The sequence below is a fragment of the Euprymna scolopes genome, chromosome 34 (genome assembly GCF_053919585.1).
Source record: "Euprymna scolopes isolate OS-2025 chromosome 34, ASM5391958v1, whole genome shotgun sequence".
NCBI lineage: Eukaryota > Metazoa > Mollusca > Cephalopoda > Sepiida > Sepiolidae > Euprymna > Euprymna scolopes.
Genome location: NC_136515.1, coordinates 79690770 through 79715298, shown reverse-complemented (window position 1 = coordinate 79715298; position 24529 = coordinate 79690770). Strand labels below are relative to the sequence as shown.

The 24529-nt window shown below is 35.9% G+C and overlaps 1 protein-coding gene across 1 annotated transcript in view; it reads left to right on the top strand.

Moving 5' to 3' along the window:
• Nucleotides 1-24529, top strand: part of LOC145259307 (spindle and centriole-associated protein 1-like) — a 147152-nt gene that overhangs the window by 79338 nt on the left and 43285 nt on the right. The window contains exons 11-13 of the mRNA XM_080117191.1: nucleotides 12109-12255; nucleotides 16858-16950; nucleotides 18595-18687. Of these exons, the coding sequence (XP_079973317.1) occupies nucleotides 12109-12255; nucleotides 16858-16950; nucleotides 18595-18687 (333 nt within the window). The remainder of the gene's footprint in view (nucleotides 1-12108; nucleotides 12256-16857; nucleotides 16951-18594; nucleotides 18688-24529) is intronic.

Here is a 24529-nt window from a genome sequence, read left to right as displayed (position 1 = left end):
GGTATCCTTTGGCTTTTGAGACTGAATGGAGGCATCGCGAAATACCCCCGACAAACCCGACAAGCAGCTAAATCCCACCCTTTCACAGTAGAAATCCATAAGTGTAAGAAAGCCTTCTACTTCAATAGTTTCTTCCCCAGAACTGTTAGACTTTTGAACTCCCTTCCGGGTTCCTGCTTCCCCAACTGTACTGACATGCAGAAGTTCAAATGTAATGTTAACAGACATCTTGCTACTCATCTCCCTTCATAATATCCCTACAACTTATGTCCCCGATAGAAGCCCCCTACTTCAAAGTGGCACTGTGCCTTGTTTGGGGTAAAGATTGAATAAAAATTTAAAAAAAGAAAACTTTGTCAGTTGGCAGGGGAAGGACAAGGGAAATAACTAGAGAGGATTTGACGTCCGTTTTATATGCTTGCATATGTTGGACAGCTTTTAAGAATATTAATTTCCAGTCTTTGCAGTATTAAATGTGATCATCCAGTTTTGTCTTCATTCCACTACAGAGTGGAGGTCTTCCTCTAGTGTTTTTGCCATTTCCTTAGATATGTGTTCATTTGTTTTTTTCCCTCATGTCTGTTATAGAGAGTGGTATCATCAGCAAATATACCCATCTCAAATGAGACATTTTTATTAGGGAGGTCATTCCCCTGTGGGAATACCACAGGGGACTCGTTCATATATAATATATTGATGTTGGCATTCTCTAGATGTTCAGCATAAATGGAGACACTCTGATATTATTGTATATTATCTTTTGTTAAATATTTGTCAACTAACTATATATAAACCTCCCTTTTGTTTTAAGATAGATAATATATCTTCAGAGATTGAGTGTAAATTTCATTCAAATAAACTTTATATTTTTTTAGAAATATGAAAAAAACAATGTACCAAATACTTTTGCTATTCACTATATGTATGTATATATATATATATGTATATATGTATATATATATGTATATATGTATATATATATGTATATATGTATGTATATATGTATGTATATGTATATATATATGTATGTATAAATATGTATATATATATGTATATATGTATGTATATATATATAATGTATGTATATATATATAATGTATATATATATATGTATATATGTATGTATATGTATATATATATGTATATATGTATGTATATATATATGTATATATGTATGTATGTATATATATATGTATATATGTATGTATATATGTATATATGTATGTATGTATATATGTATGTATATATATATGTATATATGTATGTATGTATATATATATGTATATATGTATATATATGTATATTTATATGTATATATATGTATATATATATATATATATATGTATATGTATATATATAGTAAGTTATAAAATATATGTAGCGATTAAGCTACAATGACTATTCCGCATTTCATCCACTCTAGGACTCTTCAGGCTTATGCGTTTTTTTTTTATAAAGAATCCTAGAGTGGATGAAACGCGGAATATTCAGTGTAGCCTAATCGCCATATATATTTTATAACTTACTAACTAGCTCTACCTACGTATTGAGCACTTTTGAAGTAAATACTTAAAGTTTACGCATAAATTTATACTTTCGTATATTAATTTTATGTGAGTAAATTAAGTAGTTATATATAAATAAATAAATATATATATAATCTATGATATAAAACTGAATGTCTGTGTGTGTGTCTGGTCACGAATAGGCTCCTATGTGGTTGACTATTATAGAAAACTGATCACATATGATAGAAGATGTATCGAGACACAGGAATGGGTATGTTTGATCTGACAGAACGGTGGTTCATTAAAATTGTGGGGTCTGCGTTCGCGCCTGGTCCACAAAGTATGGAAATAAAAAATTTAAAAATTAAAAAAAAAACGTTTACTAGTGTTTTTGATATAGATGTACATAAAAGTACTTTGATAAGTATGTTTTAACTTAAATAGGGATGGTATAATAAAATTGTGGGGTCTGCGTTCATGCCTGGCCTCCATAGAATGGAAATAGGCACAAACTTTAATAAAGACTTTTCATATCTATCTGCGTAAGTATACTTTGATAATTATGTTTCAGTTTGAAGAAATATGGTATAATAAAATTATGGGGTATTCGTTCGCACCTAGAATGGAAATATGTCACGAAGTTTAACAAGGTTTTTTAATATAGATCCACAGAATATTGTGATAAGTGTTTTAGTGTGAACAGGTATCGTATAATAAATTATGGGGTTTATCTATTTTATTCTTACTTTCATCATATTTTGCTTTGGTTTTGATACCCCCAAATTCAAAGCTATCTCTTTACAACCCTTCCTTTTCATGACCTATCATACTTTCATAAATCAGAGTCCATTTTCTGTAGGCTGTTTTTGAACCCAGTCAACGATGGGTACTTTTGCTAGTATATATATATATATATATATGAGCAAACAGTTAATAAAACATGTTAAAAAACACTTTGAAAAAGAGTTAAAAACATATTTAATCTGAAAAGGAAACACTTAATAAGTGAATAGTCCTTAATCCGCGGAGTTTCAAAGAAATACTTTCTTTCTTTCTTCGAAACTCCGCGGATTAAGGACTATCCACTTATCTAGTGTTTCCTTTTCAGAATAAATATGTTTTTAACTCTTTTTGAAAGTGTTTTTTAACATGTTTTATTAACTGTTTGCTCGTATTATAAGCTCTATCTCCTATTTGGTTTTATCGAGCTTTTACATCTGGCCGAGATAACTTTATAAATATTAATTCTTTAATATTTATAATATACTTTAATTTTACCATCTTGGATCATTTTGGTAAATCTAATTGTCATTTTTATTTTATATATATATATATATATATATATATATATATATATATATATATATATATATATATATATATATTTATGTTCATGCACATTTCTAACAAAGAAAATCATTGTTCTAGCCTTAATGTTATGCTCATGACTTTATATGGGCATCTCAGTAAAACTGCATTCCAAAAACAAAAAGAAATGCATAATCATAACTTAACATTCTTACCTATATATATATATATATATATATATATATATATATATATATATATATACTAGCATTTCAGCCCGGCGTTGCCCCGGTGTTTGGAGGTGTATGTCCAGCAAAAAGAAAAAAAAAAAAGGTAAATTTTTTTAACTTGGACCCCTATTATGACCCCTTAACATTTATTGTTTTAGGCTCAAATCAAGTTATTAAGTTAGATCCATGTCCAAGGAACCTATATCTAAAATTTCAAGTCTTTAGATCCAAAATTGTCGGAGGAGTTTCATAGAGTTCTCAAAAGTTAAATCGTTGAACTTTGACCCCTTAACAGCCAAATTTTGGGCCGAAAACGGATTACAATGATTTTTCCAAATCTCAGTACCCTGTATATCAAATTTCGAGTCTGTAGACTTAAAATTGACAGTTATTGCGTAGGGAAATGTACATCCAATCTCTGGTCCCCCCTCGCCAATCTTTCACGAAAAACACCCGTCTAGCTGAATCCACTGTGAAAAATTTCCCCCACTCTATATCTGTGCCTAAATCAAAACGCGGATTCCATGAACAAAGCTTCTTTCTTAGAACTGCACGCCTGTGGAACTCTGTTCCGTCTGCCTGCTTCCCTCCGGACTACAACTTGGATGTCTTCAAGTCCAATGTTAACAAATTCCTAATGAACCGCCCCCTTAATTAAACACTTCATCAAATCTCCACACTAATGTAATGTACTTGCAATAACCCTTATCCCTGAGTGGCTTCCGGGCCTTGATAAGTGGTGATCACTGTGTAAAAAAAAAAAAAAAAAAACATAGACACACAGACAGACAGACAGACATGTTTACTTTTATAGAAATATAGATATACTAGCATGGGTGCCCGGCGTTGCCCGGGTGTTTGGAGGTGTATGCTGAGCAAAAAAAAATAAAAGAAAAAATAAAAGAAAAACGGTAAATTTTTATAACTTTGACCTCTATTATGACCCCTTAACATTAAATGTTTTGGTCTCAAACTAAGTTATTACATTACATCTATGTCCAAGGAACCTATATCTAAAATTTCAAGTGTTTAGATCCCAAATTGTTGGAGGAGTTTGGTAGAGTTCTCAAAGGTCAAATCGTTGAACTTTGACCCCTTAACAGCGAAATTTTTGGCCGACACCCAATTACATCGATTTTCCTAAAACTCAGTACCCTGTATATCAAATTTCGAGTCTGTAGACTAAAAATTGACAGAGTAATTGCGTAGGGAAATGTACACAGACAGACACGTTCACTTTTATATATATATATATATATATATATATATACTAGCAGACGTACCTGTCGTTGACTGGGTTCAAAAACAGCCTACAGAAAATGGACTGTGATTGATGAAAGTATGATAGGTTATGAAAAGGAGGGGTTTGTAAAGAGATAGGTTTTGATACTCAAAAATTTTACCCTAAGCAAAATATGATGAAAGTAAAGATAATTTTCACAAAAATATATTTTTTTATATCAACTTTGTTTCCATTCGTAGCCAATAGTGACCAACAAAATGAAGTTTCCTTACAAAGAGAAAATGTTATATATATAATAATATAAATATACAAGAAATAAATGTTACCATAGTCAATAAAGGTTACTTTTATGATAGAAAAGTTCATTGGTTTGTATTTTTAAGTAGTTTGTAAAAAAATTATATCTTTTTTTTTAATTCACGAACCGGTTTAAAAAAAAAATCAAAATGGCAGCGACTCAGAGGTCAAATTTTTTAAAACTTTTACCCCAATTTCAACCCTTTAACATTTATTGTTTTGCACTCAAATCAAATTAAAAAGTTTGATCCATGTTCAAGTAACCTACATCTAAAATTTCAAATATTTAGACTCAAAATTGGTGGAAGAGTTTGGTAAAGTTTTCAAAGATCAAATCGAAAATTGAAAAAGTAATTTGGTATAGAAATGTACACAGACACACAGACAATTTCACTTTTATAGGTATATAGATTACTAGCAGTTCAGCTCGGCTTTGCTCGGGCCCTGTATATTGTTTATAACTTGCCCTACGTGTGAATACACTTTATGTAAGATTTCAAATGTTTAGACCAAAATTTGTCTGAGTAATTTCGTAGAGACCGCAGAGGTCAGTGTTTTTTTTAACTTTGACCCCAATTTTGACTCCTTAACATTTATTGGTCTCAAATCAAAATATAAAGTTTTACCCATGTCCAAGTTACCTTCCTGCAAAGGCCAACTCTTTCAACTTTGACCTTTTGGCAGCCAAATTTTCACCCCAAAACTGATTAAAATGCTTGAGTCATGTCTGAATACCTGTTATGTATAAATTCAAATGTTTAGACACAAATTTGGCTGAGTAGTTTGCTAGACACCGCCAAAGTCAAATCTTTTGAACTTTGACCCCTTGGCAGCTCAAATTTTTTACCCAAACTGATTAATAAGCTTTCCCTATCTCTGAATATCCTTTATGTAAAATTTCAAATGTTTAGACCAGAAATTGGCTGAGTAATTTCGTAGAGACTGCCGAGGTCAATTTTTTTAAAATTTTGACTCCAATTTTGATCCCTTGGGGCTTAAATCAAATTAAAAAGTTTGATCCATGTCCAAATAACCTACATTTAAAATTTCAAGTGTTTAAACCCAAAATTGGCGGAGGAGTTTGGTAGAGTTTTCAAAGGTCAAATCGTTGAACTTTGACCCCTTGACAGCGAAATTTCTGGCCGAAAACTGATTAAAAAGATTTTCATAAATCTCAATACTCCTTATGTCAAATCTCGAGTCTCTAGACTGAAAATTGACAGAGTTATTTGGTAGAGAAATGTACACAATGCACACATACAAAGTGCCTTTCATATGTAAGTATAATATATATATAGTAATAAAATAAGAATTTTTTTTTTTCAAAGGAGTCACCACTTATCAAGACCCATAGGCCACTCGAGGATAAGGGTTAATGAGTGTACAGTAGTCAATCGGACAATATCGTAATCATTAGTAGTGGAGATTTGGTAAATTGGATTACTTAAGGGAACGGCTCATCAAGAACTTGTTTACGTTAGACTTGAAGACAACCATATTGTTGTCAGCTGGAAAGCAGGAAAACGGAACAGTTCCACAGGCGTTAAGTTCTAAGAAAGAAACTTTATTCATGGAATCTGTGTTTCGGTTTAGACACAGATAAAGAGTGGGGGAAATTATTGATAGTGGTTTCGGCTAAACGAGTGTTTTTCATGAAAGTTTGGCAAAAAGGGATCATAGATTGAAGCTCAGACGAGCACTTTCCATGAAAATAAAATTGAGATGCAGAGACAGGCTCGTAATGTCTCTTCTGTGGGGAAAAGGTTGCAGGAAAAGAAAAGGGCATCTCCTACTAGGCTACGAAGTCTATTTTGAACTCTAGTTACGTTGAGATGGCAAATGTATACACACATACAGACAGACAAGAAGTGGTCACACAATTATTTTTATAGATATTTTTTATTTGTAACTGGAGATAAGCACTTTTTTCTTAATGGTATTTCGTAGTGTGCGCTTGACATCATCTAAAAGTACACTTCACTCTTACTTCCTTTGTTTGAATTTTTTTTATTTTGATGAAGTTTTTTTCTTTTCTTTTCTTTTTTGTTTAGTTATTTAAAAAGAAAGAACAATTATCCTTTCTTGTAGCAACATTTTTCACAGGAGCAAAAACAAAAAACAAAAGCTTTGTTTAAGGGAGATGAACGTATATACCACTCACTGGACAAAGCCAGGGGGGGGGGGCAGAGCGGTAGCTCTAGATATATCTAAGGCAAAGGGTATGGTATGAGGGTCTCCTCAGGAAAATTAGATCATACGGTATCACTGGTAGAATACTAAACATAATTTGTTTAAGGGAGATGAACTCAAAATAGGTTTACTGCAGTTTCATGAAATGCTTTTCTTTTTTAATTTTTAAAAATCAAGTACAAGAGAACCCCGGAATACGGCATTTAAAAAATTAGTAACAAAATACAGTACAGTATATAATACATATGTATATAATCAAATAACGTTATAAATAGTATCATAAGGCGGGGCAAATACCGTAACCAGAGGCCTGAAAAACATTGTATTCCACATCATAACCTGAAAAAAAATGTATCCTAGGTCCGCCGTATCCCAGGGTTCTACCGTAATGCTAAAAACAGCAATTTATTGTTAAATTTTTTACTATAAGAAAAACATTGGGTATTAATTGTATTATAGAAAAATATTGGGAACTCTGTTCCACTAACAATATTGTCTTCAGGTTCAACGTAAACCAGTTCTTATTGAACCGTCCTCACAAATAATCTGATTATACCGAATTTCCACCACAAACGATTGCTACACTACTATCCCAATGATTACATATACACACTAACCCTTATCCTCGAGTGGCCTACGGGCCTTGATATGCGGTAACCCCCTTAAAAAAAAAAGAAAAAAAAAGCATTCCGAATTGATTTTATTTTAGAAAAACATTGGAAATTGATTTTATTATCAAAAAGCATTGGTGATTAATTTTATTTATTATAAACATTGAGAATTGTGCTAACCCTCTAGGGCCTGAACATATCAATACTTATTCATACATATTAAAACATATTAAAACATATTAATAAAAATTCTGAAATTTGGAATTATAGATTTTATTGGATCGAGAATCATGAATCTAAACAAAAAAAGTGAATTCATTCAAAAACTTTAAAGTTATGAAATGTGTCATATCTGCCCCCTTTGGCTCTAATCTTCCTGATTAGGATCGTGCCATCTATGGCACGGGTGGCTCTAGAGGGTTAAACTATATTATATAAATGCTTATACCAAGAGAAACAATAATTTATGTTAAAAAATATAAATGTTTATAAAATATTTTGCTATAGAAATGAATTGGAAATGATTTTACTACAATTTTTTTCATAGTAAAATAATTTGTAGTTATTTTAAACCAAATGTGTTTAATGCTTATGTATAAAGTGAAATTGCTCGTTAAAAAACGTTGCGTGAAACTTATATTAAATGTTTTTTCTTTGGAAATCTGTAGTAACTTGGTTTCATGCAAGATATTTGCGTAAACAGGGATATGCAAGATAAAATTTTGCAAACTTGTTTCAGCTGGCATCCATTGCACTTTGAAAAACATCCTCTTATCAATTTTAGGCCAAACTTACTATTTTTTTTTTTTTTTTTTTTGCTTTTTTGGGCGGGAGAAGTTTTTATTATTTTTTATTTTTGCTACTTAAAGACATCAGAAGAAAAGAAGTGTTACCATTCCACAGTCTTTTGAGGAATCGCTGAAATGCTTCAAGAATGAACTTAAAAATAGGTTTTCCATAACACATTATATAAAAAAAAATATATATCTAAATTCTAAACGAGTGGTTCCAAACCTTTTTTTTTTTTTTTTCTGAGGGTCTGCATCCTTCAAGAAATTTCCCTCAAATCTTGTACCCCCCCCCCCCGCAAAAAAAAAAATTATATTGTATCCAAAGAAAAGTTTTCCAAATTTTGACTAATATTTTATCAAAAGAAAATCTAACTTTATTCTTTAATATAATTTGCAAGGAAAATTATATATGTAGCCAAGAAGCAAATCCTTTTTTTTTTTTTTCTTTATACAGTGATCACCACTTATCAAGGCCCGGAAGCCACTCAGGGATAAGGGTTATTGCAAGTACATTACGTTAGTGTGGAGATTTGATGAAGTGTTTACTTAAGGGGGCGGTTCATTAGGAATTTGTTAACATTGGACTTGAAGACATCCAAGTTGTAATCCGGTGGGAAGCAGGCAGACGGAACAGAGTTCTTAATCCTAAATTAATCTAGGAATAAACCTTAAAAAATAACGTCTTACTGTCATAAACTTGCAAAACTAACTCTAAATATATTAACGTCTATGCAAAACAGAAACAAAGATGCAACATTTCGCCACTGGGTCAGGGTTAGGGTTTCATTGCTAGTACGGGACTTATTAGATTAGTGACTCTTTTTTGAAACCTGTCTAAGAACAAAAGATACACCAGGCCATCTAATCTAAAGCCTATCTTTGAAAATCCGTCTTTATTTCCTTATTTCAATATTTGATGGTTTAATAAATATTGTAATTTATTCAGTTTTTATTTTCATCAGGTTTCCTATATATATGTATGTATGTGTGTATATATAGTCTTAGAAGTTACAACCTTTAAAACTATTAAAAACATGTCCTTTGTTGGAAAATTATTTTGTCAGTAAGTGAATCAATTCTGCAGCACTGAATAATTTTATTTACATGAACAAACGTCAGTACCAATGTTCTTAAAGGGATCATCAGTTGTTTATCATGAAACACTGTTTTGTGAGATATATATATATATATATATATATATATATATATATATATATATATATATATATATATAAAGCTGAATGTGTGTGGTCACGAATAGGCTCCTATATGGTTGACTATTTTAAAAAACTGATTGCATATAATGATAGAAGATGTACTGAGACACAGGAATGGGTATATTTGATCTGACAGAACGGTGGTTCATTAAAATTGTGGGGTCTGCGTTCGCGCCTGGTCCACAAAGTATGGAAATAAAAAATTAAAAAAATACGTTTACAAGTGTTTTTGATATAGATGTACATAAGAATACTTTGATAAGTATGTTTTAACTTAAATAGGGATGATATAATAAAATTGTGGGGTCTGCGTTCGCGCCTGGCCTCCATGGGATGGAAATAGGCACAAACTTTAATAAAGACTTTTCATATCTATCTGCGTAAGTATACATTGATAATTATGTTTCAGTTTGAAGAAATATGGCATAATAAAATTATGGGGTGTTCGTTTGCACCTGACCTCCATAGAATGGAAATATGTCACAAAGTTTAACAAGGTTTTTTAATATAGATCCACAGAATATTGTGATAAGTGTTTCAGTGTGAACAGGTATGGTATAGTAAATTATGTGGTTTATCTATTTTATTTTTTATGTTCATCGTATTTTGCTTTGGTTTTGATACCCCCAAATTCGAAGCTATCTATTTACAACCCTTCCTTTTCATAACCTATCATACTTTCATAAATCAGAGTCCATTTTCTGTAGGCTGTTTTTGAACACAGTCAACGATGGGTACTTTTGCTAGTATATATATATAAATATAAAATCAGAGATGCTGATAGTTACACGTGCTGTCAGAGACACATAAAACTCTTAAAAGGATGCAGAAAATTGTTACCCATGCACCCCCACACTGTTTGCCAAGTTTTTCATAGTGGTCTCATAAAATGTCCTAGAAAGTCATTAAAATTAAAATTGTGCATCACCAATACTAAATTAAAAATTTATTTGCATCACTGCATATATTGGAAGAGGAATCCTCTAGTGCTTTCAATGACCGCAGCTGTTCATAACTGTACTCAGTCGTTTCCTTCTTTTTTTTTTGTGTGTGTGTGTGTGTGTGTGGGTGGGTGGGGTGGGGGGTTGAGGTTGTATACGAAAACATCCCTGATAACTGAATTGCTCTTTTGCCCTTTCTTTGGTTTTTATGTAACTGAACACACTGGAGAGAAGGGTTTAAATGCTGGCTCTCAACTGATAACCGTATGGGTTATCTGCAGTTAACGTGTGTACAAATTCGTATCTGTACATATTCATGCTCATGGAAGTTAAAACGTAGAGAGAAGAACCTATTTTTAATTTCTCATCCCGTTCAGAATGCCTCTTTCATTAAAAAAAAAAAATGACCTTTTGTCTCATTTTGCACACATTAAAATGCAGATACGTAGGAAGTCTCCAAAATTTTATAGAACAGTAACATTTGGAAAGGAAGTGGGGGGGGCACAGTTAGGAATATATATTTTTTGAATATATATAGTTTTTATAACTATGTATATATTATTATCTCATACGTGTAATACCCGTCCTAGGGTAGGTAAAATATTCTTTTGCTCGAAATAGCAAATGAGACATAGACATTGAAAGTTCCTCTCCTAAGAATAACAAATATGTTCAAAATACACTTCAATTTTCTTATTGTTTATATGGTTCCGAGCAACGCCGGATAGCCCCGCTAGTATATATATATATATATATATATATATATATATATATATATATATATATATATATATATATATATTCAAGCATGTGCTTATGATGACAAAAATTTTAGTGATCAATTAAGGTTTAAAGAGCCCCCAGCCAGTGGGGGAAACAAGAAGAACAGTTGACATCAGTTGACCTTCACCTTTGCACACACGCACACACTCACATGATATTCTGTAAACAAACATAAAAAAACGAGTTTGTTTTTTTTTCCACGGCAAAATTTATTTTTGTTTATGTAAAATGTTTTTTCTTTTTAATTCAAAAACATTTTTAAATAAACAAATGATGAAGAATTATTTTATATTTTAATCATTACAGTAGAACCCTGGGACACGTCATTAAAAATTAGTAGCAAAATACAGTGCAGTATATAATACACATGTATATAATCAAATAACATTATAAATAACATCGTAAGGCGGGGCAAATAATGTAACCAGGAGCCAGAAAAACATCATATTCCGCATCGTAACCTGAAAAAACGGTATCCTAGGGCCACCGTATCCCAGGATTGTATTGTATATTATTTTTTGGTAGCTGGAATAAATATTTTTTAATGTAGACTACAAAATTTTTTGTGGGAACATGATTTTCCGTATATTAAAATCTGTTTTTAAAATCAAGAATTTAGAATGCTGGTCTTTTCTGTCATTGATTAGTGGAGGAAAAATTCTTCTAGACCGAGGCAATTTTTATGCATAATAATGCCAACACTGTCTTTATCTGCTGATTGCAGGCCTACCCTGCTTTTCCCAGGACAATATAAAACAAAAAGAAGAAATGAAGTTGTGTTTGGACATATCTTTTATTCTTAGGATATCGAACACTTTTTGATGACTATCGATACTTTTCTAACCCGAGCAAAGTCGAGTAGATTTTCTTGTATAAAACAATATAACAAAACACAGTCGCATTCTTTTTCCCTCCTCGTTGTTTATCAAAGACCAAAAAGTAAAAAATAGAAAAACTTTCTTGCTTATTTTTTTTTTTTTGAATTTCAGGTTCTTGAAGAACTTCAATTGGAAATGACGCTTTATGAACAGAATACTGGAACAGTGACCGCAGAGAAGGAGCACCGAGAAACATTTTCTGGATATACAATGGCATTACTCAATTCCGTTATTAAGTTATCGCGTTATTTGAGACAGGTGAGTTTCTTTCTATTGTAGTTGCAAAGGAAAAAAAAGCACACAAAACTTCAGCTCACTGCAGCAGCGTCGTCCGTCAGTACTTTCTGTAGACTCGTTTTCACGTCTGTCCCGTCTGCTCCAGTGGCCTGTTTTTATAAAACACAGAGTCCTCCAAATTTGCATATGTGCACGAGAGCACACAAGATTCGGTAAGACTGCATTGTTATATAACGCCGCAGGTGCCATCTTTGACCCTTTTCAGCATCATGACGCTGCGTCGACAAAGCACACACCGAGGCCGTTTAAGAGGTAAGCTTGCATTCCCACAATTTTCGCCACACTCCCACCATCATCATCACAGAGAGGGCAGGGACGCGATGGTCTTTTTCTTCAGGTGCTTCTTCAGAGAGGGGGACTGGGGGCTTCGTCCTCGCCTGTACTTTCATCCTCGGTTTCAGGGTTGGTGGACCTAACGCTGCTAATCTCAGGATCGCTGTCCGACGAAGTCGGCGTAACCCAAAATGATGGTTCACTGGTCTCGGATCCAGTCTCGCTCTCATCGCCAAGTAGCAGCTGCGCTTGTGATGCCAGTCGACGATCCTTGATGTGATGGGGCACCCCATCAACCTGCACCGATTATGAGCTGATCGCCTCAGTAACACGCCCGGTTCCGTAGCGTGAGGAGCACTTGCTGCGGAGGTTCTAACCCAGACGGCATCCCCCTTTTTTATACTCTCTCGTCGCCTCAGGCAGTGGGCTGGTCTCCATGTCTCTTACCCTGACGTACCTGTGCAGTGCTTCGGCTGGCGTGGTAGAGGGTGAAATATCGTATTAGGGGTGACATTATACCAATAGACCACCTCTTCCTAGCTGCGATGGTCTTGACGGCCCTGTGGTTTTTCTCGATAATTCCATTTCCACTTGGCACATGGCCACGCTGAAATCGTAGACGTATACCCCAGCTGTCTGCGAACTGTTTGAATTGCTCGCTAACAAAGGCGGTGCCGTTGTCGGTCAGTATCTCAGAAGGGGGACCAAGCTTGAGGAAGACACTTTCCAGCTCACGGACAACGGCGGCCGAGTCCTGCTGGCGAAGGGGCCGCCACAATGCAAATCTAGATTGTCCGCAATCGATGAGCGTCAAAAAATGCCCGCCGTTGTGGTGAGTTATGTCCATTGCGAGCCTGTTCCAATTTCCTCTCACACTCAGTTTTCCCCTCTTCCAACGGACGGATGCTGGATCGATCGACTGACAGGTTTCGCAGCTCCTCACAACAGATTTCATGTTCCTCTTTGACACATAGGGATCTACCAGCCTGGCGAAGTAAAGGGTTCGGTTTACACCGGGGTGCCCGCTTTGGCAATGGACATCAGCAACACGGTCCGGGTTAAGCCGATGCCCAACTGTGGCACAATTCACAGGTGCTGGTTCGTCCACTTCTTTCAGCAGGTTAAGCCAATGGCGGGGCACTCTGGTTAGGCGATCAGCATGATTCTGAGAGGACTGCACCAGTGTCACATCTACGGCCAGGTTAAATTCCTTGATGATCTCAGTCAGCGTAGCAAGTCGTCTCTGTATTAGCATTTCGGCCGATGCATTCGTTGTCAACGGTGCTTTCCCACTCAAGGCATTGGTTATCTACCAATGCATGCATGTAGAGTCTGTGACAATGTGTAGCACTCTGGCCTGTCACTAAAGCGCCAGATTTACCCCTTTTAGTGTAGCATCAAGCTCAGCCAGGTTTATGTGCACAGCATCATTTTCTGGCCGAAGCCAGCAGGCATCTACGATAAATCCGTCGACCGCCAGAGCAACGCTAAGGGCGAGTGAGCTGGCGTCCACCCAGACTGTAAACTTGCTTCCGTCAACGCACCAGATCCCTCGCACGAGGTTGTCCTCAGTCACTCTGTCCACAGCTTCCACCAGCATGCTTCGCAGGGAGGGATCGTGCACCTCATCATCCCATTCCGTTGACATGGAAGTCACACGTCGCTTTATGGCTGCCACCGCCACCCGGAGCCACCCACACACGGGGAAGTGGCCCACCAGTTTTCTGCTGATGGAAAAAAGCTCCGACGTGTGATGTTGGATGGAACTTCCAGGATGTCACCACCTCTTCCCCAGCAGAGTCCATCTACGCTAACGCTCACATGCAAGCCAAAAACTTTCACTCCATCTTGCAGGCGCTCTGGCTCCTTGCACGACAGCCCGAAGCTGTCAAAGTGTTCTTTCACCGGCTGGGAAGACATAAGGCTCTCGTTCACAAAAATGTTGTTAATATACGACGACGACGACGACGACGCCTGTTGAACGACTTCATCCTGACGCCGGATCGCCTGCATAATCACTGTCATAATGTTTGGGGGCCACATTCAGGCCGAATCCCAGCCTGGTTAAACAATAGCGAGACCTTTTGATCTCAACTGTCTGGAACGGCCACAGCGATTTCTCGACGCATATCTGCAGGTAGTCTCTTCGCAGGTCCAGAATTGCTGTGTACGCTCCCTGCTGCTGCCACTCCCTCAGTTTATGTGTGCAGACGTCAGTCCTCGCCGTGTGTGGGTTGACGTGTTTGTGTTGATGTGTTTATTGAGTTCTCGGTAATCCATGACGGATCGGACCATCTGTTTATTCTCTTGCCTGACGGCCATCAGGAGGATTAGCCCCCTTGGTGTCCCGAGCTCATCTCTGGGCACGGAACTAGCCAGCCATTATCCATCCAAACCTGGAGTTCCGCTTCGTACTGCCCCCTGAGCCATGTGGGAGGCGGATACTCCGTCCGCCGATTCCGTAAGGGCATTGGTGGCTGGTCACCCGACCACTTCCAGAACGCAGTCCACGCGTTTGTACCCTTGCCGTATTCCGTGTGGAAGTTGGGTTCATCAAGAGTGATTGCCGCGCAGACCTATTCCTTGTGTTGGGAAAACCTCATTTCACTGGCGCCGTCCATGGTGATTCCACCCAGCTCTGTAATAGTGTCTATTCCAAGGAGAAGCTTCTCCAGGTCGGCCAGGTAGATGTCCACAGTCTCCTCTGACCCAAGCCGACATTCAGAGAATTGCCTCCAGGCAACAAAATGGTCCGCACCGAATGCTCCGTGCAACGCTTATCTGCTCCATTTTCGCCTCTAGTACATGGCATAAGCCCTCTTAGTGAGCCTCAATGGGATGACCATAGCTGGATCCTTAATTTTGCACAACCGGCAAACGCGCCGGCCTTCTCCAGCTATTCAACCACCGAAGGACCCAGCTGGGGACCCGTCAAACTCTGGTATACGCTTCAGGTCGAATCTGTCCATGGTAAAAAATGTACACCGAAATAGCTTGTCGTTGCAAAGGAAAAAAAAGCACACAAAACCTCAGCTCACTGCAGCAGCATCGTCTGTCATTACTTTCTGTAGACTCGTTTTCACGTCTGTTCCATCTGCTCCGGTAGCCTGTTTATATAACACACAGAGTCCTCCAAATTTGCATATGTGCACGAGAGCACATGAGATTTGCGAGACTGCATTGTTATATAACGCCCCTTTTCAGCATCGTCGCACACTGAGGCCGTTTAAGAGGTAAGCGTGCGTTCTCACAATTTTCGCCACATCTATTCAAACCAATGCTGCTCGATATTTTTGGTGACAGATATCAGTCGTTATTGACTGTATTTCATTTAGAATCTGATGCTCAAAGAAATGAACAAATTGCATTATTCCAACAATTTAGAAGAGTGAATAGGTAAGAATTTAGTTCAGTTTTCAGCATTTCTTGGAATCGGCATTGTATATTTATCCCAAATCTTCTGCCCTTACAACCAAGCTCCAACCTCTGTCCCATCACCACAATGTCGCATCCCTGTGCCTGTTTTACAAGTACTTTAATGGAATGTGCCCTGAAGTTAAAGCACACATGTCTCTTTGATGTATATATTCCTCAACTAACTCAGGCAGCAAAATTCCACCCCTTTAATGTTGAGGTCCTTAGATGATGAAAAGCCTTTCACTCTAATAGCTTGTTCCATCAGACTGCTAGACTTTGGAATTCCATCCCAATTTCCTGCTTCGCTGTCTGTACTAATCTCCAGAAGTTTAAATGTAATGTCTGTGAATAAGATTAAAAAAAAAAAAAAAAAATTATAATTCTATTCGGACAGCCTGAGTAATTGTAAAGCTTTAAAATAATAGTTGGACATTTTAAAATTCAAGGAATTAGGTTCCGAATTTATGGAATCTCAGGAGTCAAACTCTGTAACTACAATTCCAAAGATTGATCGCAAACTATGATTTTTGTTTGTGAACTGACGATAGAATTGTAATTTATTTTTTAATCTCATTCATCCCAACCAAGACATATTGTCAGTTGGAACACAAAGTACTTGTATTTGGGATAGTGTCCTACAGGGGACTGTGGGGAGTTTAGCAGCTAGATGTCTGTTCACATTACATTTAAACTCTTGCAGGTTTAATACAGTCAGGGAATCAGGAAACTATTAGAGTGGAAGGTTTTCTGGCATCTAGGGACCTCAACAGTGAAAGGGTAGAATACGTACCCTTGACTAACCCAAGCAGCAAAATTTATTGGCGAAAAAACTTTTTTTTACTGTTTTTCCTTTTTTGCTTGAATTTATTTCAGACTGAAGAAAAATTACAAACCGAAAAAACTGCACGAGAACTTTTAACTGGTCAAGTGTCTGACCTGAAAATTATTGTGGACGCTCTAACAGCGGTAAGTAGAAAACCAAGAGGAATAATCACTTTTTTTTTTTTTATTTTTTTTTTATTACATTTTCACCCCAAACAAGGCACATTGCCACTTTGGTGTAGGGGGCTACTATCAGGGGAAACATCTACTGGGGTACTATGTAGGGATTAGGGCAGCGAGATGTTGGTTCACGTTGCACTTGAACTTCTGCATGTCAGTACAGTTGGGGAAGCAGTGACCTGGAATGGAATTCCAAAGTCTAGCAGTTCTGGGGAAGAAACTACTGGAGTAGAAAGATCTTTTACATCTAGGGATCTCTACAGTGTGGGGGTGGGATTTTGCAGCTTGTCGGGTCTGTCGAGGGTGTTCACGTCGTGGGGACACAAGTGCTTGCAGTTCTTCAGAGCATTCACCATTATAATACTTGTAGAACAGGCAGAGGGATGCAACGTTTCAACGATGGGACAGAGGCTGAAGTTTAGATGCCAGTTTAGGGCCTATCAGATTTGCGACTCTCTTTTGAACCCTGTCAAGGAGCGAGAGACTAGTAGCCGATGCACCGGCCCAAATATGACAGCAATACTCCATACATGGGCGAATAGTGGCCTTATAGAGGTACAGGATACTTTCGGGTGTTAGAAGTTTTCTAGCACGGTAGAGAGAGCCCACCTTCCTTGCAGCGGCCCTGGCAATGCCCTCGATGTAATTGTTCCAACTCATGTTTCCTGTGAACGTTAGGCCAAGGAGCTTGAGAGACGTACTCTCAGATAAAGAGTCGTTGGCCATTGCTATAGGTGGTAGAGAAGGTTTCTTGTAATTATTGAATGAAACCAGTTTTGTCTTGGTGGCATTGAACGTTACCATCCATTTTTGTCCCCACTCCACTACTGATTGGATGGCATACAGCATTTATTTATATTTTTCAATTAAAAAAAAAAAATGTAACGTTCTGATTTTATTGTGAAGTTTTATAGCTTTTTATTTTTTTGGTGACTTAAATTTTTGCCATAGCCACAATGAAGGTTATGCTTTCGGTGAAGTTTTTTGTCATTATGTGTTGCGGCCTTGGTAATAATCAAGACAAACACTGTGGTATAATTAACAAAAAGTGTATTAGCAAAATTATCTTACAGAAGTATGCATCATTATTCTGATGCCATAACTGCCTCAATGTTTACATGTAACTGTATCTGTTGTGCCTAGTTAAGTCCATTTATTCTTGAAATAGATCTGCTTACACCATAGCAGCCTCCTTTTAATTCTATTATTGGTTGCGGTACAGTAAGTGCATAAACACAGAGAATGATACAACAGATGTGTAATGTGAATCTTAAAGACAGGGTTAGATCTGATGACCTCAGAGGAAGATTAGGTCATAACAATATAGAGATGTGTGCAGAGATCATTCAAACTAAACCTGTCTTACATTACACTTCCATTGTATCATTCTCATATCTTCTTTTCCATGCAACACATATCTTCAACCCTTACTGACCAGGTATCACTGGCTATCACTTCTATGCATCATCACACTGCATCTGCATGCCTGGTAGACTGTTTCTTTGTCATTAGTGGTAATGCTCTGCTGGTTAGTAACAATAATGAATTGTTCATTTATCATTTGATTTGTATTGAACTTAATTTATTGATTTTTTTTTTTTATTTCAGGATTTAATACAAACGCAGGAGATGAACCAGAATTTGGAAAGTGAATTGCGGATATATCAACAGAAAATGGAACATGAAATTTTACACTTAAAGGTTAGGTTTGTTTTTTTTTTTAATTATTCAGAGTTTTACTGTTTTCATTGTATGATTGTTATTTGCATAATGTTTCAGCCGATGTAACCTCCAGCATTCTTCAGGTGCTTGTTATTTGGATTCTTCAGACTACTGTTCTCGTCTTGAGTGTCAGTCTCACAACATTTCGGTCAATGTAACCTTTGAGCTTCTTTGAGTGAGTCTATCTTGTTGAACTCGGGAATCTTTCTGTCAAACTGATTGTGAAAATGACACTCAAGGTGAGAACAGTAGCCTAAAGAATCCAAATAATATTAATTATCAATCTTCATTTCAGAATGTTTTTTTAAACACTTCAAAAAAATGTAATTCTTCAGGTGCATTTTGTGTAATTTGGGAATTTTTACATTGATCTTAAGAATAGGTATAAAATTTGGAGCGGAAACCTTGGAGTTAATCCACGGGGTAGATTGCTCTAATTCTGTTAACCATGAGCAGGTAAAAATCTTAAGTAATTTCTAATTGTATTCCTACTAGAGACAACTTCTAGAGTAAATGTGGTATTTTGGTAAATAATCTCTATTAATCCCTAACTGTGCATCAAATGGAGAACAAAATACTTAATTCGCTGCACCTGATAATAAAAAAAGGTCCAGACAAAATTTCAGCCAGATCAGCCCAGTTGTTTCTGAGATAACTTTCAGAGTAAATGTGGTATTATAATAACTAATCCTTATTAATCTCAACTGTGTATCGAATGGATATCATAATATTAGTTTCCTACATTGTATCATAATAAAAGTGCATACAAAATTTCAACCAAATCAACGCAGATTTTAAGGAGGAGATTTTAAAGGTCAGTGCATTTATTAAAATAATGGTACTGTAAAAACTTGTTCACAATTTATACTGATGTTACTGGATAATAGATTTATTATGTATGTGGTGCATAGTATGTGATGATAGGTTAGAAAAAAACAAAAACCTAAAATTATGAATGTATTGGACTGTCGATAAGAGACACTAGCAACAGGTCGATGTCACGTTGTTATTTTATGCATATTTAGTGCTGATAAATGCCCTCACTGGTATAAGAATAATAAAAAAAACATATGCTGAGAACTATGTACATACAAATATTAGTAATGGGTTGAAGCAGTTGTAAGCTTATATAGTAAAAAAAATGATGAAACTTTTTTGTATAAGATAAGCATAAAAATGAATTCCTAGTGAAGCGGTATATGATAAAAAAAAAAGTATTTATAGATGTAGTATTTCACTATCGAGCTTTATAAATGAGCTTTGTGTTATTAATATTTATCATTTTTATTTCAATAGTATAAATATATATAAATATCTATATCTATAAAAGTGAAATTTTCTCTGTGTGTACATTTCCCTAACAAACTACTTTGTCAATTTTCAGTCTACAAACTCGAGATTTGACATAAAGGTTATTGAGATTTGGGAAAATCTTTTTAATCCGGTTTCAGGCAGAAATTTGGCTGCCAAGGATCAAAGTTCAACGATTTAACCTTTGAAAACTCTACCAAACTCCTCCACCAATTTTGGGTCTAAACACTTGAAATTTTAGATGTAGGTTACTTGGACATGGATCAAACTTTTTAATTTGATTTGAACCCAAAACAATAAATATTAAGGGGTCAAAATTGGAGTCAAAGTTTAAACAAATTTGACCTCTGCGATCTCTACCAAATTACTCAGCCAATTTTTGGTCTAAACGTTTGAAATTTTACATAAAGTCTATTCAGACATACGGCAAGCTTTTGAATCAGTTTTTTTTTTCGGAAAATTTGGCTATCAAGGGGTCAAAGTTCAAAAGATTTGACCTTTGCGGTCTCTAACAAACTCCTCTACCAATTTTGGATCTAAACACTGGAAATTTTAGATGTAGGTTATCTGGACATGAGTCAAACTTTTTAATATATATATATATACACATAAAGTTATGAATAGTACATAGGGCCTGAGCAAAGCCGGGTTGAACTGCTAGTATATATATATATATATATATATATATGCACACACATATATGAGGTGCTTTCAATAAGTTTTCAGACTTTTTTTAGTATGGGTACTTTCATTTATAGTACATACATGAAACTCTAGTCCCCATCATAGTAATCTCCTCTGGCTGCAATGCACTTGCTGTACCATTCCAACTTCTAGAAGGCCTTATGGAAGTCCTCTTGTGTGAGTGTGTCAATGACCCTTGTGTCACAGCCTCTTTCAACTTCTCAGTTGTCTCACCAACGACAGCCTCTAAGATTTTCCTTGAGCTTAGGGAATAACCAAAAATCACAGGGAGCAAGGTCTGGATTATAGAGAGGGTGAGGAACTGTATTGATGTCCATCTTGGTCAAATATTCTGTGACAAAGATGGAGTTGTGGACTGGTGCATTGTCCTGGTGGAAATGCCATTGACCCGATTTGAAGAGTGCTTGGTTCTTCTGATGAAATCACTTCCTGAACTCCCTTAAAACTTGAGCACAGTATTCCTTGTTAACTGTCTGTCCAGTGGGAACCTAGTGCACGTAGATCATGCCCGTGCTGTCAAAAAAAAGGATCATCATAAGTTTCTGGGTAGATTTGCTCTGTCTGGCTTTTTGGGGTCTTGGAGAGCCAGCATGCTTCCACTGGGAACTTTGTCTCTTTGTCTCTGGGTCGTAGCAGTAGATTCAGCTTTCATCGCAGGTCACGAGAGCATCAAGAACTGTGGGATCTGAATTGATCAGTTTGGCCATCTTCCTGTTGCTATGACAACGTCTTTCTTTCTGATCTTCTCTGAACACCCTTGGAACAAACTTTTGCACAAATCTTCTGCATCTTCAGTTCCTGAAGAATAATTGTATGTACAGTTTCCACACAGATGTCAAACAAATTATTTGTGAGGAACTAAAGATGCGGAAAATTTGTGCAAAGTTCGTCCCAAGAGTGCCCAGAGAAGATCAGACTATTTGACCAAGATGGGCATCAAGATAGTTCCTCGGCCTCCCTATAGTCCAGACCTTGCTCCCTGTGACTTTTGGTTATTCCTTAAGCTCAAGAAAAACCTTAGAAGCTATTGGCAACCCCCCCCCCACTCCATACCCCTTACCTTTCTTGACCTACTTTTGGAGAGGTAGAAAGGCTAAGAATATAATAGAATAATGTGTGACCGCCAGAGCCAGATGGTGCCTTGAAATACATATATAAACCGGTAAAATCATTTATATTATAGAAGTTCATTTAGCGTTATATTATTTCGCCTGTTTGTACTTACCGTGATATTGTTTCACCTTCTTTATGGCTGCCGATGTTTTAATTTCTCCACTTTTAATCGCCGCCGGTGTTTTAATATATAATAATTATACATGTTAATGGTATCATGCTTGCATGCTACATGCTAAAAACAACAAAGTTTTTAATTTAAGCTTAATAAATTTATTTACCCTTTCTTGACAGCAGAAAAAAATTATTATTGTATTTATAATGATTAAAATTATTCTGAATCGCTAGAGAAAACCAATGATTTTCTTTGTGTTTTTTCGGGGGGTTGGGTATGTTTTCTATGTTGCTTAGTCGATTTGATTGAAAAATGGTCAATTTCATCGATTTCAATAACAATAAAAATATGGGATTGTGAAACATTTATTGATCATTCCTGGGCAACATCGGGTCTCCCTGATAGTATATATATATATATATATATATATATAGATATCCGGATAAGTCTCCTTTTGTTGAATTGATCTTTCTCTTTTCCTTTTACATAAAGCTATATATATATATATACTCGGGTTTTTTTTATTCAAAAGTAATGGACTAATGAATTCAACGAGGTTGTTAGATAGTGCTCAATAAAAAGAGCTGATAATACTTGTTTATTGTTATATAAACATGGTCACATCCTGCTGCTACAAATAGCCACTTGTTTCAATCAAACAACAGATATCATCAGGCAGCGACTTGACTATTCAAAAGTTCAATTGAACTTTTGAATAGTCAAGTCGTTGCCTGATGATATCTGTTGTTTGATTGAAACAAGTGGCTATTTGTAGCAGCAGGATGTGACCATGTTTATATAACAATAAACAAGTAATATATATATATATATATATATATATATATATATATATATACACCAAGTTAAAAGTATTCAGGAGATAAGCCTCATGAATTAAAACGAAGTTATTAAGAGTGCTATAGTCGCTACACTGAACGTGCTAATGTTTCAGAACAATTGGTTTATTAAAAACGAAAAGTTCCTGGTCAGGTGACAAATAAAGTTTATTTACTATTTAAAGCATCTGTTTTTTTTTTTGTTTTTTTTCATTTAAGATGATGATGAGCAACAATCATCTTAAGATGAGGCTGCATGCATGTGACATGTCACATGCATGCAGCCTCATCTGAAAAAAAACTGAATTCTCTTTGTTCGAAGCCATTAATTTATTAAACACTGACAATAGTTGACATAAAAGAAAGATTGGCCAAACATGTTGGCTGTTAATTGCATTCATTTCATGCGTTTAAGCGAGATATGAAAAATTAATTTCCTTTTGTTTATGATTATAACTCATGACATAAAAGATGGATGGACATTCTAAAATTATTCTTCCAGATTTGTTGGCCACTTCTTTTTGGTCCCCCGACAAAGGAGGGATTGGACCTCGTAATTCACTCACATTCATCTGTTCATTGTTTTTTTTTTTTTTAATTTTGCACAGACATTAGTCATGGTGAAAGCAAATTTTTGCTAGAATGGATTTTTCAGGATAACTCTGGTTGCCCCCACCCCCATCCACAGGAGAAATTGTAGGGATAAAATTGCCCCAAAATCATTTGTCTGTTTATTTATTTGCACTTTTATCAATAACCATGCTGTGAATATTTTAAAAAATTTGCACAAACATTAGTCATGGTGAAAGTAAAATTTTGCCAGAACAGATATTCCGGAATAATTCTGGTTGCCTCCCCCTCCCCCCCTGTTTATTTGTTCGCACTTTTCTCAATAACCAATCTTTGTTTTTTTTTTTAATTTTGCACAAACATTAGTCATGGTGAAAATAAATTTTTCACTCATGGAGGGGGCTCTGCGTGCTCAGTTTTTCTTTTGTTTTTACACTTTTTCATTCCAAACAAGGCATATTTTCATTTGGAACGTAGTACATGGGATTGTGTCTAACAAGCGACTGTGTGGAGTTGAACAGTAAAATTTTTGTTCACATTACATTTAAACTTCTGCAGGTTAGCACAGTCAGGGAGGCAGGAAATGGGGAGGGAATTCCAATGTCTAGCATTCCAAGGAAAGAAACTATTAGAGTAAAAGACTTTCAGCATTTAGTGAAGGGGTAGAATTTTGCTGCTTGTCGTGTATGAGTATGTATGTCGAGGTGACGCAAGGGCTATGAATTCATGAGAGCATATTCCATTAAAGTACTTGTAAAGCTGCCACAGGGATGTGACATTGCAGGAATGGGACAGGGACATTTCAAAGGATCTTATGCAAATATACATCTGTAAGTGCATTTTGAGGATTAGAACAAGTGACCTTAGGGAATTATTGATTTTCCATTATTTACCAGAAATTGTGAGTTCCTAATTTCTGCGACTTAATACATTTCCTGGTTATTTCAGTATGACTGTTCTTGATCTTGACTATTTCAGTCGTGCAATTATTTCTAGTATCTATACCTTTTTGTAATGGGACAAACAAAGTGATGCAACAGCCAGTGCTATAGTACTCAACAAATCAAAAAACAAACAAACAAACAAACCTCCCCAAAAAAACCTTCCATTTTTCAGTGCAGAAATACATGCACTAATTCTAACACTCAATCTCCAACAATAAAAATCCTAA